General features: G+C 42.8%; 1 protein-coding gene across 1 annotated transcript; it reads left to right on the top strand.

Annotated features, from left to right (window-relative positions):
• The first annotated feature begins 662 nt into the window (after positions 1-662).
• Positions 663-22,564, top strand: itcha (itchy E3 ubiquitin protein ligase a). The gene is made up of 24 exons (XM_030776094.1): positions 663-776; positions 5,085-5,131; positions 5,387-5,528; positions 5,777-5,901; positions 6,837-6,968; positions 7,067-7,115; positions 8,045-8,220; positions 8,549-8,747; positions 12,737-12,832; positions 14,233-14,407; positions 14,896-14,965; positions 15,389-15,473; positions 16,505-16,633; positions 16,830-16,902; positions 17,088-17,159; positions 17,446-17,534; positions 18,009-18,168; positions 18,408-18,541; positions 18,700-18,840; positions 19,053-19,173; positions 19,470-19,574; positions 19,829-19,925; positions 20,065-20,137; positions 20,627-22,564. Exons 2-24 carry the CDS (start codon positions 5,107-5,109, stop codon positions 20,724-20,726), a joined length of 2,568 nt encoding a protein of 855 aa, XP_030631954.1. The 5' UTR covers positions 663-776; positions 5,085-5,106; the 3' UTR covers positions 20,727-22,564.
• Positions 22,565-22,659: the final 95 nt, after the last annotated feature.

Below are 22,659 nucleotides of genomic sequence, written 5' to 3'. Positions count from 1 at the left end.
ACATGTGATCTGGGTCTTCCTGTCCTGAATCGGATAAGGTAAAAAATACATGAATAAATAAATAATCTTTGTGAAAATATTCGTCCAAAAGGTAATAGCGTTAATTTCCCTTTTTTTGACCAACAGCATATTACCACAGGGGAGTAAGCCGGTCTGGTCACAGACTGGAGTGACTGAAAAACATTGTTATACCACAAACGTTAAACTCTTATGCCAATATTGCCATCTGGTGGATTTTTATGGTAAAGCAGTTATTGGCGTTAAACTATACTGTACACTGTCTTCTGAAACAACTGCAGAAATTGCGACTACCGCTAATACGTATTGTTACTAAGGGAAAAGGTGGAACGAAAGCTCTTCACTGTATTGCATGTTAGGATGACATTTTCACAGGGATGAAATTGTTGCCTTGTCTGATTCAGAGCAAGAGAAAACCTAGTTAGAAAGTGGAGCACGTACATTTTCCCCAAAGTCTAAAGAGAGAGTTCGTTTTAGCTGAACAGGGCCGTGGTCCTCAAAAATAACCTCGAATATGATTCGTATCCTTGATTATACCCCTAAATCGAGTTATGTAACGTCTACTGAACGTAGCTCTGTCTTACGTCACGGCGCTACCATGGGGTCAGCCAGTCACATGATTAAATTTCTAATGAAGATGGTGGAGGATCCCTGCTCAGCGGAGTGAAATGGAATGAATATTCTGCCAAAGGCTGGAAACTTTCCCTTGTATGATTAAGACGTAACGATTCAGAAACACACACAGCCGTCAAATATCGGTAAGCCATTATGAAAGTAATCAAGACAATAATGCAGTAAGTAACGATGTGTGGTGTATGTTCACTGCACCTGACGCACAGCTAGCGTAACTGGTTCTGGCTGAGTGGTAGTCCTAATCGAAGAGGAGTTTGACAGCACGCACAACTCAGCCTGTTTGTCACCCCGCGTTAGCTAGCGAGTTAGCCTCTTCCCTTTTCCTTATCTGATACGACCAACGCTAGTCGGCTAATGGCTAGTTTGTTATTTTAAACGGGCTATCATTTAAGCAGTATAAGGACTTCAACTTTCTCTTAAACATTCTGATAATTTTTTGTAACAAGAACAACAACGTTTTAACGAGCTCATTAAAAGTTATTTAGCTACTGGGTTAGGCTTTAGCTTGGCACCTTCCGGTACGCTAATTTACCTTCCCTAGTTATCGTCGTACGTTTGACGTTTGTACGACTTACTTGTATTAGGCTGACACGGCACTTAAAATGTTACGTATCACGTATTGAATCGTTTGGTACATTATCACAGCACCAGCGTAATTTTAGTCATGACCTGTTTGTACAAGTTAGAGAATTACGTGTTTTTCTACAAGTTTACATACCCTTTATCACTACTTGAGGCTGTATCTGTAACGTGACTCTTAGCACATACCACTACCATACTCCAAGAAGTATGTTCTAACAACCGCTGTTTTACCTAGTGTGACAAACTACCACGTCAGTCACACTTTTTCACATTTACACTGAGACTTATACGCGTTAGATAAGTCTAGTGTTGGTTATGGCACGTCAAGGTAGATTTAGCTACACCGAGGTCAATGATGTAATTGTTCAGCATTGCATCTTTTTTACATGAGACCAACTGTGGAACACATATACTGAGGTAAATAACTGCATAAAAGAAAAACATCTTTCAGGGTCAGATTTTCAGAGTTTGCATGACGGTTGGTGGTCAGTAGGCTTTTTTTTTTTTTAAACCTTTTTCCACATGCTGTTTACTGAGTCTCTTTAAGCTTTGTATAGAGTAGGTTCTGGATTTACACAAGCACCAGTTGTTTGACTGGATGTAAAGCTTCTCTAGAAATAGCAGTGGGTCAGGCAGTCATTTATCCACTGGCTTTAGGCCTCAGGTAACCGTGGTAATGCATTACAGTTAGCTTTCTCTGAATGGTTCATGTCCTATGTTTACTCTAGCGAGCATCCAGAGATGAGGGTGAAACCGTACAGTTCAAAAGTCACAACAAAAGTTGTTTAATGGGCGTTATTAATGTGGCACAGTAGTAATGAGTGTGGTTGCGTGTATGAAACGACGCAGCCTTTCTTGTTCTCTTATCTCCACCGCTGGATAATGTGTTGATGTTCGGTCTTAGACTTTAATTTAACGTCTCGTTCTAGTACTGTTACCTATATAAACATCTGATGAACAGACTTTGGTTCCTGGCCTCAGTGAGGCTGTGACATATGGGTTATGAAGGACCAGGGATAACCCACCAGAGCCATGTTCTGATATCAAACCACCAGACAACAAGACTTATGCTTTAGTAACCGTCAGCCTGAGGAGTGGAAAGGCTGTTGGCAGCATGCAGAGCTCATCCCTGTTTATTGCAATACTGAAGATGCCCTTTGCCTAGCTGTTTTGACGAAGCAACAATAAATTATTAACCTTCTTGAAAGCACCAGAACAGTTAGGAAACAGTCTGGCAGAACCAAAGGAGCCGCGGCAGCCAATGTCTACCAGCTGATGAGATAACTTTAAAAATAGTGGGGTGGAATCTGATTTGGCAATAGTTAATAAACTATAATATATAGTTAAGATAGCTGCGTGTTATTTTATATTTTGTAGATGCGGAGTACTGTCCTGTGGGCACAACACTTTGTCACTTGTTTGTGATGCTGCTGTCTGTGAGTTCTGTCACTTGTTTGTGATGCTACTGTCTGTGAGTTCTGTCACTTGTTTGTGATGCTACTGTCTGTGAGTTCTGTCACTTGGTTGTGATGCTACTGTCTGAGTTCTGTCACTTGTTTGTGATGCTACTGTCTGTGAGTTCTGTCACTTGGTTGTGATGCTACTGTCTGAGTTCTGTCACTTGGCTGTGATGCTACTGTCTTTTAGTTCCTTTACTTGTTTATGATGTTACTGTCTGTGAGTTCTGTCTCTTGTTTGTGATGTTACTGTCTGTGAGTTCTGTCTCTTGTTTGTGATGTTACTGTCTGTGAGTTCCGTCTCTTGTTTGTGATGTTACTGTTTGTGAGTTCTGTCTCTTGTTTGTGATGTTACTGTCTGTGAGTTCCGTCTCTTGTTTGTGATGTTACTGTTTGTGAGTTCTGTCTCTTGTTTGTGATGTTACTGTCTGTGAGTTCTGTCTCTTGTTTGTGATGTTATTGTCTGTGAGTTCTGTCTCTTGTTTGTTATGGTACTGTCTGTGAGTTGTATTTGGTTTTGTATTTTCAACTCCGTGATGTCAAAAAAGACTCTCATTGTCCCATGTGGGGTTTACATCATGGCTAATCTGGGAAGGATTAAAAATAACCTTTTCTCGTGTCTGTAGATTAGCCATTAGCCTGGCTTGTCTGACTTGGATGAGCTTCACTCGCAGCAACAGAGAAAGTGACATGATCTCTCAGGAAGAGTTCACGAGGCCTCTTTAAACTTCTCTGCGAACAGCCTGTTCGCTCCTCTCTCTCTCTCTCTCTCTCTCTCTCTCTCTCTCTCTCTCTCTCTCTCCCTCCCTCCCTCCCTCCCTCCCTCCCCCACCCCCAGGCATATGTTTTCTAATGTTTTTGTTGTATTAGAAGAGCAAACAGGTTGAGCCGTTCACTGAACAGTTTCTAAGGACAACCTCCTCCCAGATTGGTCCCTTAACCTGATGTTTGGTCAGCATGCTTGCAGCCGCTCTTTCAGAAACAGTCATTTCATTTCGCAGCAAAACACACTGGCTCAGCAGAGGTGCAAGGATCATGTACAACTGAATCCATTTCAGAGAAGCACCTGCTATTGACACAAGTCAACTCACTGCTAGTCTGTGGAATCCAAACACTGATCTGCCATCACAGTCTGTGAAGCAGCTTTGTCACGCTTCTCACTTGTGCTAGCATCAAGTGCTTTTCATACATTTGCCTTTCTTTTTTCTTTTTTTCTCTCTCTCCTGACATTTGTGTGAGCCTAGGCAGCAAACAGCTGCAGCTTTCAGGGTTTTTTTCTTTTTTGCGTAATTCCCCCCCCCCCCCCCCCCCCCCCCCCCCCCCAATCAGGCTGGTGAGCTCAGATGTTGTCAGATGTTAGAGGGCTTAGAGTGTACTTCATAATTGTGTGGACTAATCTTTACTAATACACCCTAACATTAATAATAAGGACCATACCAGTGCCAGGCTCCTGACTTTTCTTCAGTAAATGAGACTGTCAATAAGACTCTCATAACTCCACTGTCAATACATGAGTATATTTTTAATCCCTAAACAAACATGCAAAACCCAAGGACATAATCCAGTATTGCTTGTTATCAGTGCTAGTGTGCATGTTGATTTTCTGGCAGACTGTGGATATGTTAACAGCTCTCTTCCCTGCCGTTCCACAGACAGACACGTTTATTTCTGGTAGACTGTGGTTATATTAACAGCTCTGATTTTCTGGTAGACTGTGGATATGTTAACAGCTCTTTACCCTGCTGTTCCACAGACAGACATGATGATTTTCTGGTAGACTGTGGTTATATTAACAGCTCTGATTTTCTGGCAGACTGTGGATATGTTAACAGCTCTTTTCCCTGCTGTTCCACAGACAGACACGATAATTTTCTGGTAGACTGTAGTTATATTAACAGCTCTGATTTTCTGGCAGACTGTGGATATGTTAACAGCTCTTTACCCTGCCGTTCCACAGACAGACATGATGATTTTCTGGTAGACTGTAGTTATATTAACAGCTCTGATTTTCTGGCAGACTGTGGATATGTTAACAGCTCTTTTCCCTGCTGTTCCACGGACAGACACAATGATTTTCTGGTCGACTGTAGTTATATTAACAGCTCTGATTTTCTGGCAGACTGTGGATATGTTAACAGCTCTTTACCCTGCCGTTCCACAGACAGACACGATGATTTTCTGGTAGACTGTAGTTATATAAACAGCTCTGATTTTCTGGCAGACTGTGGATATGTTAACAGCTCTTTTGCCGTTCCCTGCCGTTCTATAGACATAAGCTTTTTATCCATCAGCAAAGGATCTTTGCATCGTTATTAACCTCTATGATGTCACAGTTTCACATTTTTTAAATAGTCTTAATGATAAATAATGCCCACTGTCTCTTGTTTGTTTCAGTTTCACTGTCTATGGCTACACCATGAAGGCCCAGTTACAGATAATCGGTAAGTCAGGCCTTAAACAGAAACTGGACTAAACTGGAGTTAGCATTGCTTTTGAAACAGGTGAAAAGTGAAAGGTGAAAAGTTTTGAAAGGTGAAAAGTCCATAATCCACACTAAGATCGGACAGTGAAAAGTGAATCATTAACACCAATGTGGATGTAAACCTGTGTTTTGTTTTGTTTGAGTATTTGATTGATTAAGACTGTCTGTGTTTGTGGACTGAATATCTGAACTTTTTTGGACGGTTCTCTGACAGTGCTCTCTGCCAAGCTGAAGGAGAATAAAAAGAACTGGTTTGGCCCAAGTCCCTATGTGGAAGTGTCAGTGGACGGCCAGTCTAAAAAGACAGAAAAATGTGTCAACACACACAGCCCCAAATGGAAACAACCGCTCACTGTGTAAGTCTGTGTGTGTCTGTGTGTGTCTTGCCTGACATTCCCATTCTGAGTCATTAAACCCTTATCTTTCATCAGAGATGCCTGGTTGTGTTTTGATAATCTTTTATAGATATTGATTGAAATGTTGGCCAGTTGAATGCATTGCTGTTGGGTTTATAAACATTCATCATGGTGTCATTTTGTCTGTGGTCTTGTCTGTACTTTTGGAAAACCGTGCTGTGTTGTGCTGATATTGTTGTTCTGTGTAGGATTGTCACCCCGTTCAGCAAGTTAATTTTCCGAGTTTGGAGTTACCAGACGCTGAAGGCGGATATGTTGTTAGGAATGGCATCGGTGGACGTCAGTGAAACGCTGAAAGCCAACGATATGAAGAGTGAGTCACGCTTTTTCATTTGACCTTCATTTTGTTTGTGTGTTTGTGTGTGTGTGTGTGTGTGTGCATGTGAGAATATCGCAGTTTCAAAGTCAAGATAAAAATGAGAACAGGGAGTTTGGAGCAGAGATAGAGGTGAAATAGAGACATTTCTGCTTTCCCATAGATGCGTATTGTCTCCTTCATCATTGAGCCCGACTGTATGTGTGTGTGTGTGTGTGTGTGTGTGTGGAGAGAGAGAGAAAGAGAGATTTGCCTTTGAGAGAGGCAGGAGAACAGATTCATTCCTCATACAAAGACTCTTTTGAGAAATTCCAGCCACGTGATCAAACACCCTTTAGAGTGACTTGCATTAGAGAAACACAGATAGGGCACACACACACACATGCATTGCACAAACTTATGCCAAATAACAGTCGCCTCTCATGGTTAGATGTCTGTATTATTTTACCTTTGTCTGGTGGACAGTCACAGTGTGACAGTGAGAGTATGAGGGTGAAATGACCTGTCTAATTGCAAAGCCTGTGTTTATGGATGAGTGAGCATACTGCAGAGCAGTGCGTTGCTTTGTTTTGTTCTGTCAATTTGTTGAATACCTTTTATTACTGAACATTTGTCTGTTTTACAGTATGTCTCTTTGTAGTACTGTTGGTTTCTCTGTATTGCAGTTTATTTCTTTGTATCGCCATGTATTTCTTTGTATTACTGTTTGTTTCTTTTGGTGATGCTCCACACAGTGTCATTGCAGGGGGAAAAAAGTGTGTGTGTGTTTGTGTGTGCGCTTGAATGTGTGTGTTTGTGTGCATATGTTTGTCATAGAGAGCGTATGTGTATATGTAAGTATGTGTGTCTGTGATGGGGAGAGAGAGAGAGAAAATGTGTGAGTGTGTGTGTATATGTGTAACTCACTGTCTCTCTCTCTCTCTGTCTGTCAGTCTGTGAGGTGGTGCAGACGCTGCAGTTGAGTTCAGATCGTGACCGGTGTGAGGTGGTGGGGGATCTGTCTGTGTGTTTGGACGGTATGCAGGTGGACCCTGAGACATTCGCGGCAGAGGAGAGAAAGCACAGTGAGAGACCCTCAGTACAGCTCAGTATCACACTTTTAACTCAATCATTACACCAGCCTTTGTCTGATCAGCGTTTTTGGTTCCTTTCATGAACACAGAGGCCCTTGCCAACGGGGAGCCCAAACTGAACGGAGACGTCTCTGCAAGGTGAGATTTTTGTGCATTTATGTCCAGTTTTGTTTTAATACCTTCATTTACCACTTAAACTGGGTTTGCGTATAAGAAAAAAAGCCTCTTTTCATGAGGGCCAACCTTTTGTCATATTGCATTTCAGTGAGAAATAACTCAGTATGTCATAGCACTGTGGGTTCTTTACAGTAGTCCCCTAATCTCAGTATGTCATAGCACTGTGGGTTCTTTACAGTAGTCCCCTAATCTCAGTATGTCAGAACACCGTGGGTTCTTTACAGTAGTCCCCTAATCTCAGTATGTCAGAACACTGTGGATTCTTTACAGTAGTCCCCTAATCTCAGTATGTCAGAACACTGTGGGTTCTTTACAGTAGTCCCCTAATCTCAGTATGTCAGAACACTGTGGGTTCTTTACAGTAGTCCCCTAATCTATGTCATAGCACTGTGGGTTCTTTACTGTAGTCCTCTAATCTCAGTATGTCATAGCACTGTGGGTTCTTTACAGTAGTTTACTAATCTCAGTGTGTCATAGCACTGTGGGTTCTTTACTGTAGTCCTCTAATCTCAGTATGTCATAGCACTGTGGGTTCTTTACAGTAGTTCCCTAATCTCAGTATGTCATAGCACTGCGGGTTCCCTACCATAATCCCCTGATTGTATGCAAATTAGCAAGTTTATTTTGATAACAAATCTGCAAGAAAGAATGTCTACGATGACGGGGAATATTTGCAGGTTTAGGTGGCAGATTATCACTCTTCAAGCTGGGAATTATATAATTCTGCTGTTCTGTTCTGTGTGGTCAGTGAAATGGACTTGCCTAATCCCAGAATGGGGCTCTTTCTCTGTGATAAGTACCCCATCCATACTTTATCCCTGGACCCAATTTTGCACTCAATATTTTTCACTCATTCACTCTCTCTCTCGCTCTCTCTCTCTCTTTATAAGGTCTAGAGAGTCTTCTCCCTCACAGGATGTCACTGATGACGCATCGCTGTCCAACGGCCTGGCGGGGGGCAGTACAGGGTCTCCCTCACTGTCTGGGGACTCTCTGAGACCACCACGTCCTCCAAGACCTCAGCGCGCACCCCCCGCCTCTCCACAAAAACCTGCCTCCTCCACAGGTATGGTTAAATACCCACAGTCTTCTTTTACCATAGAACTCCACAGATGGACTGTTTATTCCCAGAATTCCTGCTGGTTAATATTTCTGTCTGAGACTGAAGTAAACAAACATTTTCCCAGGAAGAAGTAAGCCCTTAAATAGAAGGAGTTCACAAGCAGTCTTCCAGAAACTTCCCTCATGTTTAAATAAACAGCCCACATGCTGCTTATGAGAGATTTGTAATCTCTACAGAGCTCTCAGTTTACTCTTTCTCATTTTCTCTCTCTCTCTCTCTCACTCTTTCACACACACACACACACACACTCACACACACACACACACTGCAGCTTCCTCTGCAGGATCCACTCCGTCTCACGGCAGTGCTGCTCCGAGTCCAGAAACATCTCCTCGTGTATCTGTGAATGGAGGAGACGCAGGGAGTCAGGACTCTAGAGCAGGGTCAAGATCGGGGTCAAGCCAGACCCCCAGTGTAAGCCCCACACCCCCCAGAGTGTCTCCCATCAGCAACGGCCCGCTGCCCCCCGGGTAGGTCTGCTCTCTCCCATGCCTTTCTCACTCACAGGTTCTCTTCTCACCGCCGTCTCTGTGTGCCAAAACACAAGCTTCTTCTCCTCAGTTTAAAAGTTGAGTCAAAAAGTGACTCCGGTCGCAGGAAGGCAAATTTGTATTCAAATCCACTTGTGGTGAGGTACAATCTGTTATTTTGCCACTTCTCTTTTTTCTTTTCTTTCTTTTTTTTTTTTTGTTTTTTTGTTTTGGAAAACAGTCCTAATGAGTTCATTTTGGGCATGAGTGTATGAATCATTTGCAGTGTTTAACTGGTGAAAGTTTGAAATGTTAACAAGGACAGTGACTCAAAGCAAAAACACAGCTCACAGGTCAGATCCAAACCTCTGCCACAACATCTCTCACAGAAAACCATGGCCTCGTGAAGGCTGCCCAGACAGAAGGACACAGAGTACATTTAGTCTCATTTTATTTAAAAGCTATGATGGTGTTTATTAAGGTTAGCCAGATGTTGTCACTCTGATCCTTTTGTTTGGTACTGAAATGGTTAGAGAGTGTAGACCTGGGTAGCATTACTGAGGCCATGCAGTGCTAACATCAGCTCCAGCACGGGCTGACCTGCATCTGAGGACAGATTTATTTTTAAGTGTTTGATAAGAATATGATCAAAGTATATCAGTGCTCTGTATTCCAATCTAAATAAACATATAGTGATCAGAACAGGTGAGAAAGTAACAGGAGCGTTACTGAACAAAACTGTTCCGCTATCTGATCACTCATAATTGTATGCTTTATGCTCCGAAAACTCACCTTGGCTTTGCGGACACAGCTACTGAATGTCCAGGAAGTAAAGATAAAGACATATTTCCTCATTCAATTCATCCTGTACTCCACCACTCAACAACAAGAACAGCCTCATCCTGTACTCCACCACTCAACAACAAGAACAGCCTCATCCTGTACTCCACCACTCAACAACAAGAACAGCCTCATCCTGTACTCCACCACTCAGCAACAAGATCAGCCTCATCCTGTACTCCACCACTCAACAACAAGAACAGCCTCATCCTGTACTCCACCACTCAACAACAAGAACAGCCTCATCCTGTACTCCACCAATCAACAAGAACAGCCTCATCCTGTACTCCACCACTCAGCAACAAGATCAGCCTCATCCTGTACTCCACCACTCAACAACAAGAACAGCCTCATCCTGTACTCCACCACTCAACAACAAGAACAGCCTCATCCTGTACTCCACCACTCAACAACAAGAACAGCCTCATCCTGTACTCCACCACTCAACAACAAGAACAGCCTCATCCTGTACTCCACCACTCAACAACAAGAACAGCCTCATCCTGTATTCCACCACTCAACAACAAGAACAGCCTCATCCTGTACTCCACCACTCAACAACAAGATCAGCCTCATCCTGTACTCCACCACTCAACAACAAGAACAGCCTCATCCTGTACTCCACCACTCAACAACAAGAACAGCCTCATCCTGTACTCCACCACTCAGCAACAAGATCAGCCTCATCCTGTACTCCACCACTCAACAACAAGAACAGCCTCATCCTGTACTCCACCACTCAACAACAAGAACAGCCTCATCCTGTACTCCACCACTCAACAACAAGAACAGCCTCATCCTGTACTCCACCACTCAACAACAAGAACAGCCTCATCCTGTACTCCACCACTCAGCAACAAGATCAGCCTCATCCTGTACTCCACCACTCAGCAACAAGAACAGCCTCATCCTGTACTCCACCACTCAGCAACAAGATCAGCCTCATCCTGTACTCCACCACTCAGCAACAAGATCAGCCTCATCCTGTACTCCACCACTCAGCAACAAGATCAGCCTCATCCTGTACTCCACCACTCAACAACAAGAACAGCCTCATCCTGTACTCCACCAATCAACAACAAGAACAGCGTCAATCCAGTCAACTGAAATCACATTATGTCTAGACATTTTGTGTCTTATTGTTTTAATTTCTTTTGTTAGTTTGTTTTGTTTGTGCTGCCAAGTGGTTTATTAGAATGTGTTCATTATGATAGACGACACATTATAGATGACATATAGATGACATTATGTAATAACAGGATGGCCATGAAGAGGGTATAGATAACATTATGGTTTTAAAAGAATGGAAATGAAGTCGGTATAGATTATGTTTTGGTTTTAACAGGACGGACAAGTAGAGGGTATAAATAACATTATGGTTTTAACAGGATGGAAATGAAGAGGGTATAAATAACATTATGGTTTTAACAGGATGGAAATGAAGTGGGTATAGATGATGTTATGGTTTTAACAGGAAGGACATGAAGAGGGTATAGATGATGTTATGGTTTTAACAGGAAGGACATGAAGAGGGTATAGATGATGTTATGGTTTTAACAGGAAGGACATGAAGAGGGTATAGATGATGTTATGGTTTTAACAGGAAGGACATGAAGAGGGTATAGATGATGTTATGGTTTTAACAGGAAGGACATGAAGAGGGTATAGATGATGTTATGGTTTTAACAGGAAGGACATGAAGAGGGTATAGATGATGTTATGGTTTTAACAGGAAGGACATGAAGAGGGTATAGATGATGTTATGGTTTTAACAGGAAGGACATGAAGAGGGTATAGATGGCCTCAGGCACCATCCTGTGAGATTCCCATGACATTCCCTCCCTGTTGCAAATGAAAACAGCTTTGCCCTTATCTTCTGGATGTGCTATTTCACACACCCTTCTGGCAACACACATCCTCTGTGTGTGTGTGTCCTGAAACTGTCAAATGTAATTGTAATTATGAAATTATTGCAGCCTGTGTCATCGTATGGAATGTCCAGTCTGATTTCTGTTTAATGTAAAGGAGCCGAGGACTCAACACAGGATTGGTCGCTGATGTAAACAGGAAGACATCAGTGTGTACATTTGAATAAGACACCAGTGCAGTGGCTGATGGTTGGGCAGAGGGCCGTCTTTAGGCGTGGCTTGGACAAAAGAGGATGTGTATGGGTTGTATGGTGGGGGGATAAACCAGGAGAATGTCTTCAGGACTAGCCAATGGATGTGAAAATGGAAGAGAGAAATCTTTTCTTGTCTTTTGTGTGTGTGTGTGTGTGTGTGTGTGTGTGTGTGTGTGTGTGTGTGTGTGTGTGTGTGTGTGTACGCGCGTGCGCGCACTGCAGTATACATGGGCCTGCTGCCACTGAAAAGAATTTGTCTGGAAAAGAGAAAAAAAAATAACAAAAGCCTTGCTCCTTGCATTTTTAGAGGAAAAATAAGAAGAGCACTCTGGATAAAGTTGTTGAAATAACTGGGAGAAACAGGTTCAAGGTCAGTTGAAGTGGGACAGAAGCTTAAGTACTTGATGTGGTTTATAACAGTGGCTAAAACCCTCTTTAGGACATGGTCTCTTTAGAGCTATCAGCTAATGGCACTGAACATAATGGTTATGACAGGACAGTGTGCCAGTCAGCTGATGAAACTGAACATAATGGTTATGACACGACAGTGTGCCAGTCAGCTGATGAAACTGAACACAAGGATTATGACACGACAGTGTGCCAGTCAGCTGATGAAACTGAACATAACGGTTTTGGCAGGACAGTGTGCCAGCGGAGGACTTCCACCCTTCCATAAGAGTTTTCCATCGGCTAAGTGCACAGTCTCCTTCTGAGAGAGAGAGAGTAATGACTGAGAGTTCAGATAAAGTGAAACAGATAAAACATTGACCCAAGCCAAACTGCCTCATTCAAGACTCATAAACCGCACATTTATTTCAAAAACCTGACCTTTGCTTAATGATCAGGGTTAGCCATCGTCGTCATCATCATCATCATTATCAGCATTACTGACTGCAGCTGCTTCTCTGTGAAGAGTAAATGAGCGAATGAATGAACGAGAAAAATCATGAGTGGCTAATGGTTTGCTTTGTGTGTGTGTGTGTGTGTGTGTGTGTGTGTGTGTGTGTGTGTGTGTGTGTGTGTGTAGCTGGGAACAGAGAGTGGACCAGAACGGCCGAGTGTATTACGTCGACCACATAGAGAAGAGAACCACATGGGAAAGACCGGAACCATTGCCTCCTGGGTAACGTAGTGCTTCTAACTAACTTCATATGATCATATGATTAGATAATATTTTTAACTTCTTCCCTAATTAATTGAGTACTGTATTATGTGTTGTGTTTGAGTGAGTTGATGTGTGTTGTAGTTGGGATCAGCATATATAGTTTTGTGTGTTTGAATGTGTCGGTGTGTGTGTTGTTGGCTGACATGAGGATGTTGTAGATGGGAATGGCTAATATAGTTTTGAGAGTGTGAATGAATTTGTTTGTGTATTGTAGTTGCTGTGTGTTAAGTGTGTGTTGAGGTCAGGAATGGTGTGTTTTAGGGGTGTCCCCAACTAAGAATTTGTTTGTCAAGTCTTGCCTATCGTCGACTCATCATTGAATCATGTTTTTTTTGTTTGTTTTTTTGTTTTTTGTTTTTTTTGTTTGTTTTTTTCATATTCTCATTTGGCTTCCATTTTTTCCACACCAGCCAAAGAGCTGAAACATGCAGTTAAACAGTTTGTCTTCTTGACTTGTGTTACTTTTTGCCTCTTTGCTTGGACTTAGACTACCGGCTGGCTCATTATCTGATGTGTTAAATTTCAAAACAAACATGCCGGTGGCTCTGGAGGTAATAGCCCACATACAACATGGGTCTTCCCACTGTAGGTGATGAGACTGAGGGAACAGGAGTGCAGTATGGCAGCTTTTATTGCCTTCATTTCCTTTCCCAACAGGAACAGTGAAAACATGCCACTTTTTCAGTCGCGGCTCTACTACAACTACTACTTCTCCCTCGACCTTCCCAACACAGCCGCCCCATCTACATCAACACTTTTGTCCACACTCCTCATGAGTGCCCCCAACTCTCTCACTACAGCCTGCCCCTTATTCTAGTGACACTTAGCATAAGAATTTATTTTATCAGACATTCAGCCACTCCATATAGCCAGAATGAAATGATTCTTGTTTCATAACCACATTTTGCGATGATTCGACTGCGAGATTGGCAGTTGAATCAGGCCCCTTAGATTGAACCGTCGAATAGTCGACTATTTGGGGTCGCCCCTAGTGTGTATAGTTTTATTTGGGAATGAGTATGGTGGTACGTGGATCTCATAGGCAGAGTGCATTGTGTGTTTTCTTTGGTAGTAAATAGTAAATGTGTGTGTGTTTTAGGTGGGAGTGGTTTATGGACCCTATGGGGAGAGTGTATCATGTGTTTTGTGTGCTACAGAGTTTGTGTGTGTGGGTGTGTTGTAGGTATCAGCCACGTGTACACCCTATGGGCATAGCGTATTTTGTGTTTAGTTTTGTTAATGAGCTGATTGTGTGTGCGTGTGTGTGTGCGTTGTAGGTGGGAGTGGTGTGTGGACCTTGTAGGTAGAGCATATGATGTGTTTTTTTTAATGAGTTGATGTATCTGTGTGTGTTGTAGGTGGGAACGCCGTGTGGACCCTATGGGTAGAGTGTATTATGTGGACCACATCAGTCGCAGCACCACTTGGCAAAGGCCCACGGTGGAGTCTGTACGTAACTACCAGGAGTGGCAAAACCAGCAACGGCAGCTTCAAGGAGCCATGCAACAGTTTAACCAGAGATTCATCTACGAGGTGTGTATATGCACCCCACGAGCACACTCAGCCTCTGAAAGGATCCGTGTATCATTTTCACTAGAATTTTAGGACTTGCAAACTCCTGTGTATACTGGCTAACTCCTGTGTATACACCCACACCCACACATGGAAACACACTCACTCACGTACACGCACACTCACACACACAGCTTCTGAAAGGATCCATGCTTTATTTTCACCAGACGTTTATTTGTAGGTTGCGTGCACACAGTCTCACACTCACACACTGACAGACATTTAGAGGAGCCATGTGACAGCTTAAGCAAATGCATTTACAAAGTCAGTTTGCAAAAATTCACACACATATATACACACACACGCGCCTTGTCGCCTCGTTTCCATGGCTTTGTTAATCTGACTGCTCACAGTTTGGCTCAGTATCATGATTGGTAAGATGTCTCTGTCTCTATCTCTGTCTCTCTCACTCTCTCTCTCTCTCTCTCTTTTTTTTTCTCCGTGTGTAGTTGCAGGACCAGCTCCAGCCCACAGCTAATAAAGAATTTGACCCATTGGGTCCTCTACCACAGGGATGGGGTAAGACATTGGACATGAGATCACAGATGGTCAGCAGTATCACACACGCGCACACACACATGCACACACACATGCACACGCATATACACAGCTTACTCAGGGCTCACTCAGAAACTGTGGTGTTTGGAGTTTACGTGACTGTCTGATTCATCATTTACGTAATCACAAGGAGTCACATTTATACTGTGGTAATTCATTGGAACAGATTACTCATAAGTTCAGTTGGGCAGGGTGTATTGTGTGTTTTCTCTTTTAGTGAGTTTGTGCGTGTATGTGTGTGCGTGCGCTCGTGTGTTTGTGCGTGTGTGTGTGTGTGCATGTTCTGCACATGCTTGTGTGTGTGTGTGTGTGTGTGTGTGTGTGTGTGTGTGTGTGTGTACATGTGCGCGTGCGCATGTGTGTGTGTGTGTGTACTCTCCACAGAGAAGCGGACAGATACCAATGGCAGGATGTATTTTGTACACCACCCAACTCGCAGCACGCAATGGGAGGATCCTCGCACACAGGGGTGTGTCTCACTTTAGACACAAACAAACACACAGCCAATCCTTACTGCATTTATTTCACTCCCTTTACACTCTGAAACACTCCCTCTCTGGCTCTTCTCTGTCGGTTTGTCAGTAGTATGAGAGGTAAGGCTGCAACATCTAGTCGACAAAATCATCGATTTCGACTACGAAAAATCATCGCCATGGATTTTTATTGTTGATTTTTAGTGTCCAAAAAACAAAGAAAAAGAAAAAAGTACAGTACAGGAACCACTGGGAGCAATATCGCGTCTGTTTTCTTTGTACCATGAGAGGGAGTGATGATGTCAGAGGGGGAGGTGCCAAAGAAAGCGAGACCCAGAATGTCCAAGGTGTGTTTGGGAGTTTTTCTCCCGTTGAAGTAACATCTTGGTATAGCATAGCATATGCAAAAACGGAGATGGCTTTTCACAGCAGCTCACCAGTGATGCATGGATGCAAATGTAAAAGAATGTGTAACATCATGCCTCCTGATCCTGCTGATAGTGCGTTAACCAGCCACTAACTGGTTAATGTTTACCTCTTTATCATAGGGTTACTCTGCACAGCGGAGAACAGAATGTTGGGCTTGATATTTCAGTGATGTTAGGTTCAGTGAAGTCAAAATTAATGAAATACTGCGGTATTTCCATTCAAATACTTAATCTCTCTACTTTGCATTCTTCAAACAAAAGACCATTAAACATAAGGGTAAGTCTTTTTTAGCCAGGGCATATTTTGGCCTGTTCATTTTAATGCTAAGGAAGTAGCCAGTATGACGTCTGGACATACGAATCAGGAAGATAAACACTAAATTAGTCAACTTCTTGGAAAAATAGCCAATAGATTAATCAATTATCAAAAATAATCATTAGTTGCAATTCTATGCCACTGCAGTTTTGAATTATATCTCTTAAATCCATATCTCTAATCCAGTCTCTGGAGTGTGAAGAGATCATCTGAATACGTAGTGAAGCAGTGTCGCATGAGAAGCTTGTCTAACAGTCATTATGTGTGTGTGTGTGTGTTTCAGGCTGCTGAACGAGAAGCCTTTGCCTGAGGGTTGGGAGATGAGGTTTACTGTGGATGGAATCCCATACTTCGTGGACCATAACAGGAGAACCACCACTTACATCGATCCTCGTACCGGCAAATCCTCCCTGTGAGTCCTACTCCTGAACACACACCTCACAAACACACCAGAACATTCTGCGGTATCTCATTCTTTTCTCCCCAGATGTAAAGAACCCCTCAGAAACCTGCTCTGTTTTGTTTCACTGCCCTTGTCTGTCGGTCGTCTCCTGTAAATGAAAAAAATCGTTTGTCATGGTTTGTCGCATCTGTGCTTTCTCCTGCAGGGAGAACGGTCCTCACATTACCTATGTGCGGGACTTCAAGGCCAAGGTGCACTACTTCCGCTTCTGGTGTCAGGTACTGTCTCCACAACTTTCACTGTTCAGGATTTATCTGTGTGGGGTCCTGTTCCTCACTCTCACAGACAGGCCTGTTCTAGAATGGAACGGAATAGCATAGCATGGAATAATATAAACAATAGAACAGAATTGTATATTAGCTGTGATATTCACATGTTTGAACCTGAATTTCTGCCATTACAGCAACTGTCAATGCCACAGCACATTAAGATCCACGTCAACCGTAAGACGCTATTTGAGGATTCCTTTCAGCAGGTCAGTGTGACATACTTTTGTCCCCTCTCTTCTGTTTTCATTTACAAAACATTACCCAGGATTCAGTTCTTGACATTATAAACACATTACATAAGCGTTTTGATATTTTCTTTTGTTTAGTCATTTTATGAGTCAAAATCGTAATCTTAATCAGTATTTGCTTTGTTGTCATGACCTCTGTACTTTGATTTTTTTTTCCGTTAAAGTGTGTTATCTGCCTTTGCCTTTGAATGGTTGAATACCTTAAGATGTTAAACTCTGATGTGTCTTTCCCCGTTCGTTTCAGATCATGAGTTTCCATCCTCAGGACCTGAGACGGAGATTATGGATTATATTCCCTGGAGAGGAAGGCCTGGATTACGGAGGAGTTGCCAGGTGCGTTTTATGCCATAATCTAATCTGATCCACACATCCTACTGTCTCTTCATTCCAGTCTGTCCAGTGTCTGCTTGACCAGTCACTGGGTGTGTGAGTTATGCTGACTGAGACCTGTGACATGGCGGTGGAGGGTCTGGAGAGACACGCTAATGTTAGATGTTGCCACACATTTGTCTGAGCGTGCTCAGTCTAGAAGCATTCAGGAATGCAGCCCTGACTCCTGTCTTTGAGTATTAAAGAGCTTTTTTGTTTGTTTGTGTTTAATCTGATTTCAGCATAATGCCTTACTTTGCATAGTCATAGCTGTGTTCTTTCCCAGAAATAACAGCCTCTCTCTTTTAGACAAGTTTAGAGGAAATGAAAGATGAGTATGCGTGAAAGCAGGGAAAGCAGTGCTATGAACAGTTGTAATGACTGTGTGTGTGTGTGTGTGTGCGCGCGCGCGCACATGCACATGTATGTGTGTCACAGGGAATGGTTTTTCCTGCTCTCTCACGAGGTGCTGAATCCCATGTACTGTCTGTTTGAGTACGCTGGCAAAGATAACTACTGTCTCCAGATCAACCCTGCCTCCTCCATCAACCCAGACCACCTCAAATACTTCAGGTTCATTGGACGATTCATCGCCATGGTAAAGACAATTTAAAATCAGCTGACATGCACTCATACCTGTGAGTTAAGTTGCTATAATGTGCACCTGAGCAGAAAAATCATGCATTTTGGCAGGTGGGCATCCAAGACACACCAGGTTTATCTTCAGATGTCTCATATATCAGCATTTTATCACCATGATCATGATTATGGTTATGGAGTACTTGAAACATACACTGTATTTTTTTTTTCTGTTTTTGCCTTTCTCTGTTTGTTCAGGCCCTGTTCCACGGCAAGTTCATTGACACTGGATTCTCTCTGCCATTCTACAAACGCATCCTCAACAAACCGCTTGCTCTGAAAGACCTGGAGTCCATCGACCCAGAATTCTACAACTCCCTCATCTGGATCAAGTATGTCTGGGAGACAGGGAGTGGACAACCCAGAAATATGGCATAGAGAGATGATGATGTTGATGTTGTGTGAAGTACAGTATTGCTCAAAGAGAGAATGATCTGGAAGACGGTTGTGAGGACTTGATGAATGGAGGATTTCTGTGTGTGTCTGGTAGGGAGAATAACATAGAGGAGTGCGGTTTGGAGATGTACTTCTCTGTGGATAAGGAGATTCTGGGTGAAGTCACCACTCATGAACTCAAACCTGATGGAGGGAACATCCAGGTCACAGAGGAGAATAAAGAAGAATATATCAGGTAGAAATCTGAACACACTACAAACATCTCTATTTAGACAACACACTCCCAACAAACAAAGCTGTGTTTGAAGCTGGAGAAAAAGATTGTCATGCATTCGGGGTGTTTGTTTGTGTGTGTGTGTGTGCGTGTGCGCGCGCGTGTGTGTGTGCGTGCCTGCGTGCATATGCATGTGTATATGTGCGTGCGTGTGTTATGTGCACCTCCTGCAGGTTGGTGGCAGAGTGGAGGTTGTCCCGAGGGGTGGAGGAACAGACTCAAGCTTTCTTTGAAGGCTTTAATGAAGTCCTGCCCCAGCAGTACCTACAGTACTTTGATGCTAAGGAACTAGAGGTAGCGTAACTTCCACACTCCACAGTTTCCCCTCTCTCTCAGTGTTATATAACATTAAAGCTAATTCTGTCACTCTATTCCATGACTAACCCAATACACAACTCAAGACCAGCATCTTTAATATGTTAAGGCTAACTGTGTCACTCTCCTCTGCAGCTAACTCAACACTCTTCTGTGCCAGTTTCTTTAACGTGTTAAGGCTATCTGTGTCACTCTAAGCCATGACTAACTGAACCCACTCTTCCATACTGGTTTCTTTAATGAGTCATGGTTAAGCGTGTGTCTGTGCTGGACAGGTGATGTTGTGTGGGATGCAGGAGATAGACCTGGCTGACTGGCAGAGAAACACTATCTACAGACATTACGCCCGGAGCAGCAAACAGATCGTCTGGTTCTGGCAGGTCTGGCCCACCCTCCCCAGGGCTCATACATCAAACTTTTCTTCATGATTTTAATTACCTGTGCAACAACTTAGACTCAGCAGTTCCCTATTGTATTTAAAGAGACTCAAAACTACTGTTGAGACACTGAGAACAGTCATGAGATTACACAGTGGATGATTGGCTGAGATCCTTCATTTCTCTACATATTTGTAGATGAAGACTGATAGCTGCAGACAGCACTCATGTTGCTAATTTAGTGTGTTTGCCTACAGTTTGTCAGAGAGATGGACAACGAGAAACGGATGAGACTTCTGCAGTTTGTGACTGGGACCTGCCGACTTCCTGTGGGGGGCTTCACTGACCTCATGGGTAAGGAATGGCATGCTCACTCTCTGAAGTCAAACACTCTCTCTTTCACACACACACACGCACACACACACACACACACACACAGAGTGATGTCTGTCTGAGGTATTTCTCATGACTGGTCTTTTTTTTCTGTCCACAGGGAGCAATGGGCCACAGAAGTTCTGTATAGAGAAAGTGGGGAAGGAGAACTGGCTCCCCAGAAGCCACACATGGTGAGATTAGGCAGTTTGAGATTACTGCATTAGGGCTACACTCAGCTTTAACTCACATTCCTCTCACAGTTTACAGATTATAGATTACACGTATATGTAGGATAGGGGTGCACAGCAGAGGCGCTTGAGTCTTTTAAGTCCTGTCGGAATTTGGTTTCTACCAACCACCACATGTTTCTGATTGGCTGGGTAAGAATTCAGACCCTGATTATGTGGTGAGGTCCAAGTATCAGCAGGCCCTCCAAGACCAGACCTGAGCACCCGTGATCCAGCATAGCTTTTCCAGTAGTGATCCACTATAAAATTGTAATTTCTAACATTCTTATTTGAAACATTGTAATTTCTAATGTTGTAATTTGAAACATTGTAGTTTCTGTATTATTGTATTTTTTCCCCATGCTTTAGCATATCTCTGATGCTTAGTGCTTTGACTGGAGTAATGTGCAGCATTGAGACTCATATGTTTGTATGTTTTACCCTTTGAAACAGCTTTAATCGTTTGGATCTGCCTCCTTACAAGAGCTACGAGCAACTCAAGGAAAAACTGATGTTTGCAATTGAAGAGACAGAGGGTTTTGGCCAAGAGTGACATACGTGTGCACACACACACACAAACACACAAACACACACACACACACACACACACACACAGGTACACACATACGCACACTCATTCACACACAAAACACACATAGAGCAGCAGCACACAGCATCATCAGTGGTGTGTCTTCGTAGCAGCAGGGATCGTCTGTGGGTATCACCTGCATGGAGGGGGCTGGATCAAAGAATGACAAGAAAAAGGCAGATTCAATCCTTCATCCTTTTTGTTCAGACTGTCGAATGCAAGCCCCATCTCTTCTTTTGTCTCCCTTTCTTTCTGATGCACTATGTGAGAAATTGGACAAAGACATCAGAGACTTTTTTGCCCATACAATGCTGAATGAGTCATACTGGCTCAATACTGAACCAATGAACATCACTGCTCAGGTTATGCAACCTGCTCTCCTGGTTGGCCAGATCAACGTGTGGAACTGCTTAACTGTTTTACCTTTAACACACTCGTAGTTTGTTTACAGACTGATTTCTCTCTCTCTCTCTCTCTCTCTCTCTCTCTCTCTCTCTCTCTCTCTCTCTTTCTTTCCTTCTTTCCCTCTCTCTTTTTTTTTTGTGAAGTGTACCACGAGATGTGAAGAGTCAGTGTGATTTGCACAGAGTCCATGTGAAATAACTCAAACTAATTGTGAAACATATGGGTAATGGGTTCATGAACTGGGACATTTTATTATGCCGCGATGCTTGAGCTCACCAGTGCTGTAAGACCAGTTAACAAATTCTGTGTTAATTGACCAGGTCTTTGGAGTGGCTGTGCTTAAAACTGGAATTCCCTGCTTGTATGGAGCAGGGGTACAGAATCTTGTGAGAGTGTGAAATTGTTTTTACGGCTTCAGTAAAGGCTGTTTATTTAGAGCCAGGACTGGGCTAATGAGCAGAGGTTTCAAACTGTGACTGGTTGTCTGCAGAAAAAAAAGAAAAGAAAATCCTTAATCTCTGTGTGTGTGTGTGTGTGTGTGTGTGTGTGTGTGTGTGTGTGTGTGTGTGTGAGTGTGAGAGAGACATGCTGCACTTAGACAGGCAGGTAGGTTAGAGCAGGTTTATATTGCTAAGACATTGGCCTACTCTTGTTAGTTTGAAAACGCACTTGTCACTTTGTAGTTTCTGCATCTAAACCTGAATTTCACATGATCACTCCAGGAGGTGGTCAGGTTTTTTTTTTTCCCCTTAAAGTCCTGATGATGTGGGAGGAGTTAACCCATGATAACTGCAGCGTTTGCTTATTACTCCCACTGAGTGGTACTTAATTAAACAACAACAACAAAAACAGTCACATTTTTGTGCATTTTGACTACCGAACCAAGACCGTTCAGTTTGATCCAGGTTTTTAGTCTCAGTCTACGGATAGCATAGTCAGTGTTGTGAAAATTCACATCAGTACAGGATAAATGAACCTCACATTAAAAAAAACCTGATATATCCAAAGATTGTCTCCTGGCCTCTAACCCTGAGGGTGATAGCTGGCTTCATTAGTGTAATGGACATAGAAAAACATCAGACGTGTGTGAGTTGATACTGAGGTAGGGGCAGAATGAGTTGACCATTGTTTGACTACTCTAGGGAGCTCTTTTATGAATATGCAGTGACTGTACAAAAGTATTTCCATGCAAAATATCAGATGATTGCCTCAAGCTTCTTTTTTTTTTTTCTTTTGACTGAGGCCATCTTTTGTTTTCCAAAACTACTGTGAATTACAACGCTTATTTTAGTTGATTTTGCTCTTTTGTTTCTTTTTTGCTGTGATATAAAGTTAAAGTTTTCCAGAATTGTGTGTGTGTGTGTGTGTGTGTGTGTGTGTGTGTGTGTGTGTGTGTGTGTGTGTGTGTGTGTGTGTGTGAGAAACAAAGCTTTCAGAGTGCTGTGAGGTTTATTTTGTTTTTTGTTTTTTTTAACATACTTAAGTCATCATT

The sequence above is a fragment of the Chanos chanos genome, chromosome 6 (genome assembly GCF_902362185.1).
Source record: "Chanos chanos chromosome 6, fChaCha1.1, whole genome shotgun sequence".
Classification (NCBI taxonomy): Eukaryota; Metazoa; Chordata; class Actinopteri; order Gonorynchiformes; family Chanidae; genus Chanos; species Chanos chanos.
This window is presented reverse-complemented; position numbering and strand designations above follow the sequence as displayed.

What these genes read in the sequence shown, in the direction of transcription:
- itcha (XM_030776094.1), top strand. Translation starts at nt 5,107, where the DNA reads ATGAAGGCCCAGTTACAGATAATCG. An exon ending in GAAAGCCAACGATATGAAGA is followed by an intron (nt 5,902 to 6,836) that starts GTGAGTCACGCT and finishes TCTGTCTGTCAG; the next exon opens with TCTGTGAGGTGGTGCAGACG. An exon ending in TTGGACGATTCATCGCCATG is followed by an intron (nt 18,169 to 18,407) that starts GTAAAGACAATT and finishes CTGTTTGTTCAG; the next exon opens with GCCCTGTTCCACGGCAAGTT.